Source organism: Bufo gargarizans, chromosome 4 (genome assembly GCF_014858855.1).
Source record: "Bufo gargarizans isolate SCDJY-AF-19 chromosome 4, ASM1485885v1, whole genome shotgun sequence".
In the NCBI taxonomy this organism is placed as follows: Eukaryota; Metazoa; Chordata; class Amphibia; order Anura; family Bufonidae; genus Bufo; species Bufo gargarizans.
The window spans coordinates 179,338,775-179,356,096 of record NC_058083.1 but is presented as its reverse complement, the minus strand read 5'-3'; the positions used below and the strand labels follow the sequence as shown (position 1 = coordinate 179,356,096).

General features: G+C 44.2%; 1 protein-coding gene across 4 annotated transcripts in view; it reads left to right on the top strand.

Moving 5' to 3' along the window:
- The window catches only part of FNDC3B (fibronectin type III domain containing 3B), a 373,528-nt gene that overhangs the window by 86,742 nt on the left and 269,464 nt on the right, over positions 1 to 17,322 (top strand). For all 4 annotated transcript variants that reach the window (XM_044291978.1, XM_044291975.1, XM_044291976.1 and 1 more), the window contains exon 3: positions 1,921 to 1,996. In XM_044291978.1, the coding sequence (XP_044147913.1) occupies positions 1,921 to 1,996 (76 nt within the window). The remainder of the gene's footprint in view (positions 1 to 1,920; positions 1,997 to 17,322) is intronic.

The following is a 17,322-nucleotide window of genomic DNA, read 5'->3' as shown; positions in this document are numbered from 1 at the left end:
GGCTAAATACCTGTACTTGCAGGATACCCCCCCCTCACCCGCTGATGCTGCCACCCTTTTTTTTTGAACATCGCCCCTACGCCCCGCTGCGCCCTCCTCAAGTTTTAGCGCTCAGTATGCTAATCCTGGGCATCGGTACAGGGAGGAGGAGACGCCAGGGTTTCTCAATAGACGTCTCCTTCTCCCTGGCTGTGCCGCGATCCAATCACATGGGAGAGATAGCCAAGGAGGTTTTAAACATTGGAACATTTCATGCTCCGATGCTCTCCTTTACCCTGCGCTGGATCACAAAGGGCAAAGGCATTTTTTGGAGATCGGGTGACGTATCGGGCTCTCCATAAGGACTGCTAGGCAGAGGCGTCCACCCAGCAGTAAGCCCGTTGAGGTCACCGCTACTAATGGCAAAGCGATAGGTCAGTGCTAAAGCCCGCCCATCGGAGCCGGTGACATCACCGGGAACACTGCTGGGCAGAAGCCTCTGCCTAGCAGTGTGTTATAAAAAGAAAAGCCCTTCCCTGCACAATCCAACACAGAACAAGGAAGAGCATTGGAGCATAAAATTCTCCGATGCTCATATCACAGGGCCTGTCTGGGCGAAAATGTGGGTATGTCCCGTACAACCCCTTTAAGCTCATGATAGAGTCGAGGTGATTGAGTGTAGAAAAACCTATATTGGCCATGATTTATCATACCTTCACTCCAGAAATCTGGCATCAAAAAGTTTCAAAAATAGGGCTTTTGCGACTTTTTGCACTCACTTGCACAAAATTTAAGTAAGTGTGCAAAATTTTGCCACATTTTAACACTTGCTTGTGCAAATTTTGCAACTTTTTGCATTTCTACACCACTCACTCCAATTTTGTAATGTGGGTGGAAAAGTGGTTGTGGTTAGCTATGTTAATGAGTTTCACTCCAGATTTATCATTGGGACTTAAGTCGCAAAAAAGTCGCAATCTCACTCCTGGAGGAGGGTGGAGTAGTAAAACTGGAGGAGCTTCTCTAGACAGAAGTGTTAGGTCTAAGGACATGAGACATTCGATAAATGTGTATTGGATAAATAACGTTCTCCAATGAAGACTCAAGCAAAACGGACTTCAAATTTTCCCATCATGATAAATTCCCCCCATTGAACAGAATCTGTGACTGAGGTCCTTAATGGAGTCTCCAATGCAGATGTGAAAATGGCCTTAAAGAGGACCTGTCACCTCCCCTGACATGACTGTTTTAGTAACTACCAGCATTCCCCATGGCATAACAATCCTGCAGCTTTTATTCTTATGACTTCTGTGTTATGCCCATTGTTTATTACTCCTAGAAGTTATGAATGAATTACAAGTAATAGCAGTTTGCACTGAAGGTCCAGCGGGGTGTTACCAATTTGGGGGGGTGTCTCTGCACAGTCTGACACTGGCAGCACTGATTGTATAATGTCAGACTGTGCTTGGACACACGTAACACCCTTCTGGATCTTCATTGCAAATTGTTAATAATTCATTTGTAAATTGTATAAAGAGTAATGAAGGAATGGCACAGCCCAGAGTTATAAGAATAGATGTTCCAGAATAGTTATTACATTGGGAAGGCAAGTAGTTATTAGGCACCATTTTCCTGCTGACAGGTTCCCATTTATAAATCCAGCTGACTTCCATGCTCACTCAGTGAAATTCATTTGAAGTACAACTTGTGCATTTATTTCTTTTCCCAAAGTACATTATCTTCCATACAGCAGAGATTACATGATGTTCTGTATGTGCTCTAGGTTAAATGGCATATTAATACTAGACCAGAATAGTTTGTGCATTTTATTCTCAGTGTGGACAACTACTTTAAATAATGGCCGCTAGTGTATGGAGTCCTAACCTGCTGCAGTAGACACCAGATGTTACATTGTTCTGAAGGACTTTTATCTTATTTTGACAGGTCATTCTAGTTCAGGTTAACCCAGGAGAAACCTTTACAATCCGCGCAGAGGACGGGACACTGCAGTGCATTCAAGGTAAGGAAGACTGACGCCTGTGTTACTGCAAAGCTTTTCTCACACTGGTCCATTTAATGTGCCAGACTGAAGCCTCTGAATCCTTCACTGTCGTTCCTGGTGCCTGGAAGCACTGCCTTTCAGAGGCGAAAATTATACTTGGTGTATGTTTCCCCCATTTAAGGGGAACCTGTAATGGGTTTATTCAGATGGAAAAAAATCTGTAGTACAGTGTCGTGATGCATTCCGGTAAAACAGGGTTACAAAGCCGTTCGCCGTACCCGCAACTAAATCCAGTAAGAACTTAAAACGTGGCGTATACTGTATGATTGCAAGGGCTTGGTATACAATTTGCTAATGCATGTAAAATAGTTATTAAAATGAAGTCTTCAGCATCCTCCTTTATCAGCCTATTACACCTACTTAAAATGAACGCGCCCCTTGGAAAAACCTGTTCAGTCTATGGCCTAATCCGATTTATACTGTATGTAATGATATGGGAAACTATTCAGTATAATTTACAATTTAGTGGTTGAAATCCCTCCTCTGGGAGTCCTGGGAGTCCGTATTTTGTTTCAGTGTCCAATCCGTTTTTTTTTGCGGATAGGATGCGGACCCATTCATTTCAATGGGTCCGCAAAAAACACGGTGTGCTGTCCGCATCAGTATGTGCGTTCTGTTGCTCCGCTAAAAAAATAGTGCATGTCCTATTTTTTTCTAGTTTGCGGACAAGGATAGGCATTATTACAATGGATCCGCAAAAAAAACGGATCTGCAAAAAAAACTGATGCGATACGTAACATCATCCTTTTTTTTGTGGATCCGCAATTTGCGGATTTCAAAACACGGTCGTGTGCATGTAGCCTTACTCTGTGACTGGCATGCTTTCAGAGATAGCTGTCAATCACTGAATGGGACTGCTCACTGGACTCAGCCTAGATGAATAAATCAGTGAATAAGATGCAATAAATAAATAAATGAATAATAAATGTATGAATAAATAATAAATGAATAAAATGCAAGTTGTATAGACTCTTTTCCCTCAGAACTATACATCAGTCTCCCCAGTGTATTCTGTCCTATACATTGCTGCCTGCAGATCAGACAGCATGTTCAACGGGACAGCATCCCTTAAGGGCCTCATGCATATGACCGTATTTTATAAGTTTTTTTGTGGATAGCACACTGACCTATTCATTTCTATGAAGCCATGCATAGATCCGTATATATTGAGTATCTGTGTGGCCGTTCTGTCTTATTCTTGTCCTATTCTTGTTAATGGGAATGAGAAAAATGCTGAGTGCCCATGGAAGGTATTTTGCTGATCTCTTTTTGGGGATAGGAATATGGACACGCCATGTGCATGAGGCCTAAATAGTCAGACAGTGTGTTTGTACATATGCTTTGCCATTTTTAGGATTGGAAGTTACGCACTAGTGCCGTTTTTGATCTTGAATTATATGTAGTCCAAGTTTTGCAATAGTAGATAGTAAAATCACTCTTTGGACGATAAGCTTGAGCATAACATACCCACAAATCAAGCATACTTTAAGGCTTTATTCACAGCGTGAACAGGCTTTATTGCACATGTGTTGGATGGATTCCATTCGATTTAAAAGCAAGGACAGCCTGACGTGAAAATGACAGAAATAAAGACTGAAGCATGACAGACCCCATTATAAGTCAGTGACAGCAAAGAATTGTTGCCTCTATGGCTATTATTAATACTGTAGGTGAACAGTATTTTTGGAGTATAAGACACACCTAGGATTTAGAGGTGGAAAATAAGAAAACAAAATATATTTTTTATCAGATGTCACATCAGAGCCCCAGTTCTCATCAGACCCCCAATCTTCATCAGACTTCAAAGCAGATCCTCATCAGACCCCCAAGCTCAATCATGCTCGGATCAGACTCTCCCAACCTCCATCAGCCTCAGATCAGACACCCTTGCCTCCATCACCCTCAGATCAGACCCCTATACGCCTCAGATCAGACTCCCATCACACTACAGATCAGACCTCAAATCATACATTAATAAATAATAATAATAATAATAATATCTTACCTTGCTTGCTCCGGACAGCCTGCCACTCCAGGACTCACCGCTCACTGGTCTTCTTCTGGCCTGCACGGCACTGTGATCTGACATTGCACAGCGTCAGGTCGTAGTGAGGGCCTACGTGCACTATGTTCTGATGCTGTACTCAGTCGGGACACAGTGCAGAGTGGGGCCTGGAACAAGACCAGGGAGTGGTAAGTACAGCCAGCACAGCACATCCTTCACCTCTCCACCAGCCTCCTGCATGCTAATGACCACTTCCATAATGAAAACGGTCATTAGCATTTGAACTATGAGATGCTCCACCATTTTTCATTTTGGGGGAAACAAAAGTATGTTTTATAGTACGAAAAGTACAGTAGTTATTGGAATGAAATACTTGTACCATAAAGTCATCCTGTGTAATATGGGTAGATCCCTTCATGACTGCGGAAGAAGTTCTTAAAATTCATCTGGCTCCTGAGCTTTGCAAAGATTTATTTCACTATTCAGTGTACAGATAGAAGTATCTCTTGATCACATTAATTTTCTTATGGCATTTGTTATTGTGACGGGTGGTAGCAAGGCGTCAGCCCCAGAAGAACCATTTCATTCCCAGCTTCATTTCACACACATTCCTCGTGTTTTTTCTCAGGCTTTTTCTCAATAAAAGATACATTAAGATAATTCTTGGACCATAGTACATAACAAATTCTGTCCTTGAAACAATGTCTCCCTCAAGTCGATACAAGAGAACGATATGATTCAGCCGAGCAGCTAAGATACCAATGTGACTTTTCCTCTGAAAAAGTAACTTGGGTTATTACGTTTATTATTTTTGTAATACTGCAGAGAGTTTTTGCTATTTTTATTTCTTGGAAACCATTTATTCAGCCGTTATCTTCACTTGTTCGATCCAAATGCACATGCCAAGCAGTTGTTTGATCACTATTCTTTTTGTACTGGCATAGAAGTCCATGATAACAGAGGTAATTTGCTGCATTCTGTGGTCTTATCATACAGATACTAGATTGTGATAATTTGGTATTAGCTATGAGAGCATTACATCTTTGATTATTTTTCATCAGATTCATGCAGCTTGCTTAGAAATGCTACATTGTTGTGTTATTTGTGGATTAAAATGATGAAAACCTCCTTTTTGAAATCCTTTTTGTATGCCTTATTATCTATAGTTAAAGGCCATCGAGACCTTCTGGGCAATTTGTTTATGATTGCATTTTGCTTTAGGCTAAAATTCTTTTTTTCAGTTGGTCTTAAAAAATGTAAGCAGTTTTTGTGATACATGTGGTTAAAAATCAGTTTATTTGCAGACAGCATACATGGACCTCATAAACACTCATAGCAAACTGATAAGAATATGGCTAAGGGTACTTTAACACTAGCGTTATTCTTTTCCGGTATTGAAATCCGGTAAAGGGTCTCAATACCGGGAAAAAAAGCTTCTGTTTTGTCCCAATGCATTCTGAATGGAAAGCAATCCGTTCAGTATGCATCAGGATGTCTTCCGTCCCTTGTACGGTATTTGACCAAAATTCCGGAACACTACCGCACTTGCCGGATCTGGCATTAATTTCCATTGAAATGTATTAATGCTGGATCCGGTATCAAGTGTTCCGGAAATTGCTGCATCGCCAGATCAAGTTTTCCGGTCTGCGCATGCGCAGTTCTTTCTAGCTTTTAAAAAAATTAAATACAGGATCCGTTATTCCGGATGATACCGGAAAGACGGATCCGGTATTTCAATAAATAAGTCTTTCTGGAAAAAAAATATATCCGTTTGCATACGGATTTCTGGATCCAGCAGGCAGTTCCGGCAGGATTCTAACAACATTAGTGTGAAAGTACCCTTAAATGAGTGTTTATGAGGTCAGGAGTTCACAGAAACTTTTTAATAAAGACCAATTGAAAAAAAGTATTTTTACCCAACATGCGTAAAATGTAATCATAAAACCAAAGGTGTCCATGACCTTTAAAGGAATTTTTTTTTTTTTATCTTTGCATTCTACTTATTTTGGGCTAAAATAATTTACAAATTTGTCTTTATTAAAAATTTTCAACAGTTTTTCCTCTACAGCTTTCACTTCCAGTACATCTGCAGACTGTTCCTTCCCACTTCTCAGTGAATCCATCAGCTGCTCTGACGGCTTGATCTGCAGGCTGTATCTGTACTTTTCTAACAGCTCATAAACGCTCATTATAGCTAAAGTCTTACTGGTTTACTAATAATTTTGCTATAATGAGTATTTATGATCTGTCAGGAGTTCAAAGATAAGGGCTACAGACTGAGCCTTAGAGCTGCTCTCTGACAGATTTAGGCCGGGTTCACATTTGTGTTGTGAACTCTGGCACTCCGATCCAGTCACTCTATCCCGCATATATGCCAGCTTTCAGCTGGACAAAAAATACTACACACAGCATATTCCGGAAAGTGGCTAGATCCCTGCTGGATCCCACTATAGTGAACAGGGAACCAGCAGTGCCTGGTGGTATGTGGCTACGCCGTTTACAGTGAACCTCGACGCTCTGTTCCTTTGTTGGAATAGACTGCCGTAATTCACAGCACAGGTATGATTGTGGCCTTACTGAGAAAGGGGCAGCAATAGTGTGCAGACGCGCTGAAAGGAAAAACTGTTGAAGATTTTTTTTAAAGACCAATCGAAAAATTATTTTTTACTCAAATTAGTAACATTTTGTAAAATATGCCCCAAAGGTGTCTATAGCCTTTAAGCTGTAGTAAAAGAGCTTGGGAAACCAATGTGAACAAACAATGAGTATACCATTTGATTATCCAGTTTCATACAACGAATAAAGGGCACCCCAAGCAGCAAGTTCAAAGCACAAAACTAAAGGAGCTCTAGACCTCTGGGTAGTCTTATGTAGGAGATGTTTGAATGGTGAGCTTTGATAATCTACAGTACATCATGGTCTTGAAATCAGCATAATAAAAGATAACACTGGAACTGGATCCCCTTGTATTGAAAATCGTACATACCGTAGTTGACTAGGCTTTTTAAAACGGTTAAAAAGGTATACAGACATCTATAGGCCTACCATATACCAAAAAGGACACCTTTTTACCATACTTTGGAATAATAAATGTCTATGATTACACGTATCGCCCTTGTTTGACTGACAGTTATTCCCTCAGACAACCCCATACACATATACGATTGATTAGACTCTGTACGCATGTATTTTTCGGAGAGGGGAGTAAGCTGCCGCCAGATGCTGCCCCTGTGAGGACAAAGGATCATAGGATCATATACATATGTTGAAACACAGCACGACCCATTCATGTTTACCCCGACATTATCTTTCAGTGTAGACTCGGCACCCCCCCATACACAAAAGATAGCCACCTGGTTCAGTCAAAATTGGCAGGTTTGTCCGACTTTGCTCTTATGTGTATGTCCATGTTTATTGATACCAAGAATTCTAATAATTTACACTGATAGACATGTTCTCAGATATTATTACCTGAGAACAGGGGAGCACCCAGGAATTTTGTCTAGGGGGGGTCCGAAAGGCAAAAAAATGTGGGATGTGTAGTGTGCTGTGCTAATTCAATTTTTCAAAGCCCCCTTTATATTTAAAACTGCAGGGAGGGGGTGTAGTGTGTTGTGCTGATTCTTTTACTTGGCGATCCTAAAAGCTCAGCAGGAAATCAATAATTTTTTGGCCCCGCCCATTATTAACCCCTTAAGGACACAGCCTTTTTACACCTTAGGACCAGGCCATTTTTTGCAAATCTGACCAGTGTCACTTTAAGTGCTGATAACTTTAAAACGCTTTGACTTATCCAGGCCGTTCTGACATTGTTTTTTCGTCACATATTGTACTTCATGACACTAGTAAAATTAAGTCAAAAAAAAATTTTTTTTTGCACCAAAAAATACCAAATTTATCAAAAATTTTGAAAAATTAGCAAATTTCAAAGTTTCAGTTTCTCTACTTCTGTAATACATAGTAATACCCCCAAAAATTGTGATGACTTTACATTCCCCATATGTCTACTTCATGTGTGAATTATTTTGGGAATGATATTTTATTTTTTGGGGATGTTATAAGGCTTAGAAGTTTAGGAGCAAATCTTTAAATTTTTCTGAAATTTACAAAAACTAAATTTTTAGGGACCATTTCAGGTCTGAAGTCGCTTTGCGAGGCTTACATAATAGAAACCACCCAAAAATGACCCCATCTAAGAAACTACACCCCTCAAGGTATTCAAAAGTGATTTTACATATGTTGTTAACCCTTTAGGTGTTGCACAAGAGTTATTGGCAAATGGGGATGAAATTTGAGAATTTCATTTTTCTGTCTAATATTTCATTTTTACCCATTTTTTCCACTAACAAAGCAAGGGTTAACAGCCAAACAAGACTGTATCTTTATTGCCCTGACTCTGCAGTTTACAGAAACACCCAATATGTGGCCGTAAACTACTGTACGGCCACACAGCGGGGCGTAGAGTGAAAGGTGCGCCGTATGGTTTTTGTAAGGTTGATTTTTATGGACTGGTTTATTTACACCATGTCCCATTTGAAGCCCCCTGATGCACCCCTAGAGTAGAAACTCCCTAAAAGTGACCCCATCTAAGAAACTACACCCCTCAAGGTATTCAAAACTGGTTTTACATACGTCGTTAACCCTTTAGGTGTTGCACAAGAGTTATTGGCAAATGGGGATGAAATTAGAAAATTTCTTTTTTTGCCTTATTTTCCATTTTAACCCATGTTTTCCACTAACAAATCAAGGGTTAACAGCCAAACAAGACTGTATCTTTATTGCCCTGACTCTGCCGTTTACAGAAACACCCAATATGTGGCCGCAAACTACTGTACGGCCACACAGCGGGGCGTAGAGTGAAAGGTGCGCCGTATGGTTTTTCGAGGGCTGATTTTTATGGACTGGTTTATTTACACCATGTCCCATTTGAAGCCCCCTGATGCACCCCTAGAGTAGAAACTCCCTAAAAGTGACCCCATCTAAGAAACTACACCCCTCAAGGTATTCAAAACTGGTTTTACATACGTCGTTAACCCTTTAGGTGTTGCACAAGAGTTATTGGCAAATGGGGATGAAATTAGAAAATTTCTTTTTTTGCCTTATTTTCCATTTTAACCCATGTTTTCCACTAACAAATCAAGGGTTAACAGCCAAACAAGACTGTATCTTTATTGCCCTGACTCTGCCGTTTACAGAAACACCCAATATGTGGCCGCAAACTACTGTACGGCCACACAGCGGGGCGTAGAGTGAAAGGTGCGCCGTGTGGTTTTTGGAGGGCTAATTTTTTTGGACTGGTTTATTTACACCATGTCCCATTTGAAGCCCCCTGATGCACCCCTGGAGTAGAAACTCCCTAAAAGTGACCCCATCTAAGAAACTACACCCCTCAAGGTATTCAAAACTGGTTTTACATACGTCGTTAACCCTTTAGATGTTGCACAAGAGTTATTGGCAAATGGGGATGAAATTAGAAAATTTCTTTTTTTGCCTTATTTTCCATTTTAACCCATGTTTTCCACTAACAAATCAAGGGTTAACAGCCAAACAAGACTGTATCTTTATTGCCCTGACTCTGCCGTTTACAGAAACACCCAATATGTGGCCGCAAACTACTGTACGGCCACACAGCGGGGCGTAGAGTGAAAGGTGCGCCGTGTGGTTTTTGGAGGGCTAATTTTTTGGGACTGGTTTATTTACACCATGTCCCATTTGAAGCCCCCTGATGCACCCCTGGAGTAGAAACTCCCTAAAAGTGACCCCATCTAAGAAACTACACCCCTCAAGGTATTCAAAACTGGTTTTACATACGTCGTTAACCCTTTAGATGTTGCACAAGAGTTATTGGCAAATGGGGATGAAATTTGAAAATTCCATTTTTTTGCCTTATTTTCCATTTTAACCCATGTTTTCCACTAACAAAGCAAGGGTTAACAGCCAAACAAGACTGTATCTTTATTACCCTGACTCTGCCGTTTACAGAAACACCCAATATGTGGCCGTACACTACTGTACGGCCACACAGCGGGGCGTAGAGTGAAAGGTGCGCCGTTTGGTTTTTGGAGGGCTGATTTTTATGGACCGGTTTATTTACACCGTGTCCTGTTTCAACCCCCCTGATGCACACCTGGAGTCGAAACTCCCTAAAAGTGACCCCATCTAAGAAACTACACCCCTCAAGGTATTCAAAACTGGTTTTACATACGTCGTTAACCCTTTAGGTGTTGCACAAGAGTTATTGGCAAATGGGGATGAAATTAGAAAATTTCATTTTTTGCCTTATTTTCCATTTTAACCCATGTTTTCCACTAACAAATCAAGGGTTAACAGCCAAACAAGACTGTATCTTTATTGCCCTGACTCTGCCGTTTACAGAAACACCCAATATGTGGCCGCAAACTACTGTACGGCCACACAGCGGGGCGTAGAGTGAAAGGTGCGCCGTGTGGTTTTTGGAGGGCTGATTTTTATGGACTGGTTTATTTACACCATGTCCCATTTGAAGCCCCCTGATGCACCCCTGGAGTAGAAACTCCCTAAAAGTGACCCCATCTAAGAAACTACACCCCTCAAGGTATTCAAAACTGGTTTTACATACGTCGTTAACCCTTTAGGTGTTGCACAAGAGTTATTGGCAAATGGGGATGAAATTGGAAAATTTCATTTTTTTGCCTTATTTTCCATTTTAACCCATGTTTTCTACTAACAAAGCAAGGGTTAACAGCCAAACAAGACTGTATCTTTATTACCCTGACTCTGCCGTTTACAGAAACACCCAATATGTGGCCGTAGAGTGAAAGGTGCGCCGTTTGGTTTTTGGAGGGCTGATTTTTATGGACCGGTTTATTTACACCGTGTCCTGTTTCAAACCCCCTGATGCACCCCTGGAGTCGAAACTCCCTAAAAGTGACCCCATTTTGGAAACTACGGGATAAGGTGGCATTTTTTGGGGGAGTATTTTTAGGGCAAATATAATTTTTGGTTGCTCTATATTACATTTTTGTGAGGCAAGGTTACCAAAAATAGAAATTCTGATATTTCATCTCCATTTGCCATTAACTGTTGAGGAACACCTAAAGGGTTAATAAAGTTTGTATAATCATTTTTGAATACCTTGAGGGGTGTAGTTTCTTAAATGGGGTCAATTTTAGGGAGTTTTTACTCTAGGGGGGCATCAGGGGGGCTTCAAAAGGGATATGGTGTCAATAAAAAAGGCCATCAAAATCGGCCTTCCAGAAACCATGTCGGTCCTTTCCTTTTGCGGCCTCCCTTTTACGGATACAGCAGTTTACGACCACAAATGTGGCGTTTCTGTAAACTGCAGTATCAGGGTAATAAATTTTAACTTTTGTTTGGTTGTTAACCCTTGTTTTGTTACCGGAAAAAACGGACTGAAATGGAAAAGTGCCAAAAATAGCGGTTTTGGCACCGTTTTTTTTTTTTTTTTTTTAACCGTGTTAATCTGGGTAGTTAGGTCATGGGATATTGTTATAGAGGAGATTCTTACGGACGCGGCAATATCTAATAAGTCTACTTTTTTTTTACAATAATTTAGGTTTTTGACTATATTATCTTTTTTGATACAACATTTTTTTTTGGGTATCTCTAAAGTCTAAGTGTCATTTTTTTTATTTTCTTTTAGCCAATTATCTTATGTGGGGGCTCATTTTTGCGGGATGAGCGGACGGTTTTATTGGCACTATTTTGGGGGCTATATGACTTTTTGATCGCTTTCTATTAAACTTTTTGTTATGTAAGGTGACAAAAAAAATATTTTTTTGCACCTATTTCTTTTTTTTTTTTTTTACTGTGTTAATCTGGGGGGTTGGGTCATGGGGTATTTTTATAGAGGAGATTCTTACGGACGCGGCGATACCTAATAAGTCAACTTTTTTTACAATTATTTAGGTTTTAGACTATATTATCCTTTTTGATACCCTAAAAAAAATTTTGTATCTCTAAAGTCTAAGAGTCATTTTCAATTTTTTTTTTTTATCTGATTATCTTATGTGGGGGCTCATTTTTTGCGGGATGAGATGACGGTTTTATTGGCACTAATTTGGGGGCTATATGACTTTTTGATCGCTTGCTATTAAACTTTTTATTATGTAAGGTGACAAAAAAAAACTTTTTTTGCACCTTTTTTTTTTTTTTCTGGACCGTGTTAATCTGGGGGGTTAGGTAATGGGGCATTTTTATAGAGGAGATTATTACCGACGCGGCAATACCTATGTCTACTTTTAATAAATTATTTTAGTTTTTTTGGGTGTCTCAAGTCTGAGAACCATTTTTTTTATCCGATGTCAGTGCTAAATTGGGATATAAATTTAGTACTCCATGGAAGTGTGATACTCCCTGAAGCAACCGTCAATGCAGAGGCCCGGATGATCGGGGCAAGTGTCGCACTGAGTAGTCGTGTCCTTCCGTATCCCCCTCCTGCGACACACTCTGCACTTTTTTTGGGTTCGTCCCTTCTTTCCAGTATGGGGGACCACACCTGGAAAGTGTTGGCCAGGGACGATCCGGGCACCTACAGTTCCCGAGGTACTCCGGCCTGCTCTTTCCCGGTCCGAAAAGATCAGGGCCTTGAGGACTGCCTCATAGAACTGGAGGAATGTCCCTGTGCTGCCAGCGCTTCGGGATAGTACAAAAGAGTTGTACATGGCAACCTGCACCAAGTAGACCGCAACTTTTTTGTACCATGCCCGGGTTTTGCGCATGGTGTTATATGGCTTGAGGACTTGATCAGAGAGATCAACTCCTCCCATATACCGATTGTAAGCGACGATACAATCGGGCTTGAGGACCGTTGCCGCGGTACCTCGCACAGGGACAGGGGTGATGCCGTTACCATGAATTGTGGACAGCATAAGGACATCCCTCTTGTCCTTATACCTGACCAGCAACAGGTTTCCACTGGTAAGGGCACGGGTCTCACCCCTGGGGATAGGTACCTGGAGGGGGTGGGCAGGGAGGCCGCGTTGATTTTTCCGCACGGTCCCACAAGCGGACGTGGATCTGGCGGCAAGGGACTGGAACAAGGGGATACTGGTATAAAAGTTATCCACGTAAAGGTGGTAACCCTTATCCAGCAGTGGGTACATAAGGTCCCACACAAGTTTCCCGGTAACACCCAGAGTGGGGGGACATTCTGGGGGTTGAATCCGGGAATCTCGCCCCTCGTATACACGAAATTTGTAAGTGTACCCTGAGGTACTCTCACAAATTTTGTATAGCTTCACGCCATACCTCGCCCGCTTGGAGGGCACATACTGGCGGAAAATGAGTCTCCCCTTGAACGCAATGAGAGACTCATCAACCGCGACCTCTCTTCCAGGTACATAGGCCTCCATGAATTTGGCCCCAAAGTGATCGATGACCGGCCGTATCTTGTACAGACGGTCATGGGCAGGATCACCTCGGGGGGGACATGCTGCATTATCGGAATAATGCAGACATTTCCGGATGGCCTCAAACCGGGAGCGTGTCATGGCTGTACTGTAAAGTGGGGCCTGGTATAGGACGTCCCCACTCCAGTACAGCCTGACACTGGGTTTTTTGACCAGGCCCATATGCAGCACGAGGCCCCAAAATGTCCTCATTTCGGCTGCACTGACCGGCGTCCAGCCACCGGGCCTGGCCAAAAAGGAGCCCGGGTGTTGAGCGACGAACTGTTGGGCGTACAGATTCGTCTGCTCCACCATCAGATTTACCAGTGGGTCACTGAAAAAATGACAAAAAAAGTCATATTCAGTGTAGCCCACTGTGGAAATCTGGATTCCTGATTGGCCTACAAAATCAGGAATCACAGGCTCGTATCGCTCTGGGCTACACCAGACAAGTTCACCGGCAGGGGGCTCCGGTGGATTTAACTGGTGGGCCGGGAAACCAGTACGAGCCCCAGAGCTGCTCGTACTAGTGTGGGCCACAGGGTCCCTAACATGGCGGTCCCCTTGCTCCGCCTGGCGGCGTCTCCGCCGCCTTGGGGGCTCATCATCATCGCTAGATGATGAGGAGGATGCGGATGACAACAGGAATGTGGGGTCATCCTCATCCTCACTGGGACTCTCGGAGTCAGAGGCAATCTGGGCGTATGCCTCCTCGGCCGAGAACGTCCGGCGGGCCATAGGGGAGTGTGTGTCTGCGTGTATATGTGCGTGTGTGTAACTCTTTATTTTGTGTGCGTGTGTGTGGGGGCACGGGTGTTCACGAACTCACCCTAAAACTAACAGAAAAAAAATAAAATAAACTAACTAAAAAAAGGGCAAAAAATGTGGGGAAAAAAATTCAAAACCGCTGATCAACCGTCCGAAGTTGATCAGCGGTGGGGTGTGCGATGCGCTAACAGTGGCCGGACACTAAGTGCCGGCCACAGTCAGCGTACACGAAAAAAAAAAAAATGCACCCCAAAAAAGGTGGGGGGGGGGGGGGGGCAGGGGGTGGGGGGGCAAGTGGCAGCACCCCTGGGGGGTCTAGGGTCACACAGCTGTGCTGTGGACCCCAGACACCCTAACTAGGGTGATGCAATCAAAGTTCAAAAACTAACTTTCCCTTTTTTTTTCCCTGCCTAAACCAAACTTTCCCTAGCTGTCCCTATGTACCTGATGGGGTCCTGGGGGGCACAGATCGGGTCCTGGGGGGCACAGATCGGGTGCAGCAGACACGTGCAGGCAGCTCCTCTCTCCTCCGGCTCCGGAACACAAAAGGAGGAGGAGAGGAGCGCCTGCCTCTTTTGAATCTGCCGCCGGACCGCCCACAGACCAATCAGAAAGCGATCCTGAGTGGTGATGTCACCATCACCACTCAGGATCGCTGGATGGTGATTGGTGGAGTGAAATCACACCACCATCACCATCCTGTTCCGGGTTATCGGGACTTCAGAGACCCGAATAACCCGGAAACGCAGAAAACCGCAGGTCTGAATTGACCTGCGGTTTTCTGCGATCGCATACATGGGGGGGTCACCGGACCCCCCGGCGCATTTGCTCCAAGTGCCTGCTCAATGATTTGAGCAGGCACGGGGTTCCGATCACCGCCCGCCGTGCGGCGGTGATCGAAAATGCACAGGGCGTACATGTACGCCCTGTGTCCTTAAGTACCAGGGCACAAGGGCGTACCTGTACGCCCTATGTCCTTAAGAGGTTAAAAGCCCCTCCTACATATAATAGGCCACTCCCAACAAACACTGTACAGCTGACATAGTTGCGGCCTGTCTCTACACACCATATGGAGAGAGGGGGAGGGTCTGTCCTGGCTGCACTGCCTGCTTCACATTATACAATAAACAGCAGACTACAGCCAGAAAGCTCCTCCGCTCTCCTCCCTCCCCAGACCCTGCTCAAGGCCTGTGGCCCCCCCCCCACCATCTGCCACCCACCCGTGGACTGCTGCCCCCTTTGGCCGTCCTCACCCAGCTCTGAATCCTCCTTCTGCAAATGGCAGGGGGAGGACCCGGAGCATCTCCTCTCCTACATAGCGCCTCATACCTCTTACATCCAGTGATGTCACCTTTGCTGTAGACGTTCTCTTTCCTCATCTTCTCCATTCAGACCAGACCGCCATGATGATTTTTCAGCCATCTCCCGTCTCTGCAGAGATTAACAAACAGACATTAGTTTCCCACATTTCCATCATCTTCACATCTTCTGAACACCCTTTCCTGCCACCCCCAATACTGTGCCCGCTGTGCCCCCAATACTATACTGCAGAAACAGTCCCCCTGGAAATACTACTACCACACAGATAGTGCCCCCTTCAACAATTATTGGCACACAGTGCTCTAAAAAAATAACTGCGCCCAGACACTAATAGTATAAAGATAATGTCCCCCAAAAATTATTGTGCTAAGCTGAAACGTGGCAGGGTGCCCCCAAAGTAACAGGGCTCCCCAAAATAGAAATAATTCTCTGCCAGAGCACACTTAGTAGTAATAATGCCCCTATAGTGCCCATACTAGTAATCATGTTCCTCATAGCCCCCCAGTATTAGCAAAGCTCCGCATAATACCTCCTAGTACTAATAATTCTCCCTACAATATGACAGTACATGAAATACCCCCGCTTAGTGCCCGCTGTTGAGCTAATGTCCCCATAATGTATGCCAGTATAAAATACCCCTATATAGTGCCCCAGTAAATGCCCTCATAGTGCTCCTCTCCCCCTTCCCCATAGTGTCCCCCATAATATGCCAGTAAAAAATGCCCCTTCTAAGTGCCACCATATGCCCCAATAGTGCTCCTCTCCCCCATAGTGCCTACCATAATGTGCCAGTAAAAAATGCCCCCTTAGTGCCACCAGATGCCATAATGCCCCCATAATGTGCCAATAAGAATAAAGGCCCCTTTAGAGCCCCCACTTCCCCTTAGTGCCCCCAAATAATGCCCCTATAGTGCCACCAGATGCCCCATAGTGCTCCTCTCCCCCATAATGTGCCAGTAAGAAGTGCCACCCAAAAAAAAGTACCACCAGATGCTCCATAGTGCCGTTCTCCCCTTTAGTGCCCCCATAGTGCCAGCTCCCCTTTAGTGCCCCCATAGTGCCGTTCTCCCCTTTAGTGCCCCCATAGTGCCAGCTCCCCTTTAGTGCCCCCATAGTGCCGTTCTCCCCTTTAGTGCCCCCATAGTGCCAGCTCCCCTTTAGTGCCCCCATAGTGCCGTTCTCCCCTTTAGTGCCCCCATAGTGCCAGCTCCCCTTTAGTGCCCCCATAGTGCCGTTCTCCCCTTTTGTGCCCCCATAGTGCCAGCTCCCCTTTAGTGCCCCCATAGTGCTGTTCTCCCCTTTAGTGCCCCCATAGTGCCAGCTCCCCTTTAGTGCCCCTGCCCCCATAGTGCCGTTCTCCCCTTTAGTGCCCCCATAGTGCCAGCTCCCCTTTAGTGCCCCCATAGTGCCTTTCTCCCCTTTAGTGCCCCCATAGTGCCGTTCTCCCCTTTAGTGCCCCCATAGTGCCAGCTCCCCTTTAGTGCCCCTGCCCCCATAGTGCCGTTCTCCCCTTTAGTGCCCCCATAGTGCCAGCTCCCCTTTAGTGCCCCCATAGTGCCTTTCTCCCCTTTAGTGCCCCCATAGTGCCGTTCTCCCCTTTAGTGCCCCCATAGTGCCAGCTCCCCTTTAGTGCCCCCATAGTGCCAGCTCCCCTTTAGTGCCCCCATAGTGCCAGCTCCCCTTTAGTGCCCCCATAGTGCCAGCTCCCCTTTAGTGCCCCCATAGTGCCAGCTCCCCTTTAGTGCCCCCATAGTGCCGTTCTCCCCTTTAGTGCCCCCATAGTGCCAGCTCCCCTTCAGTGC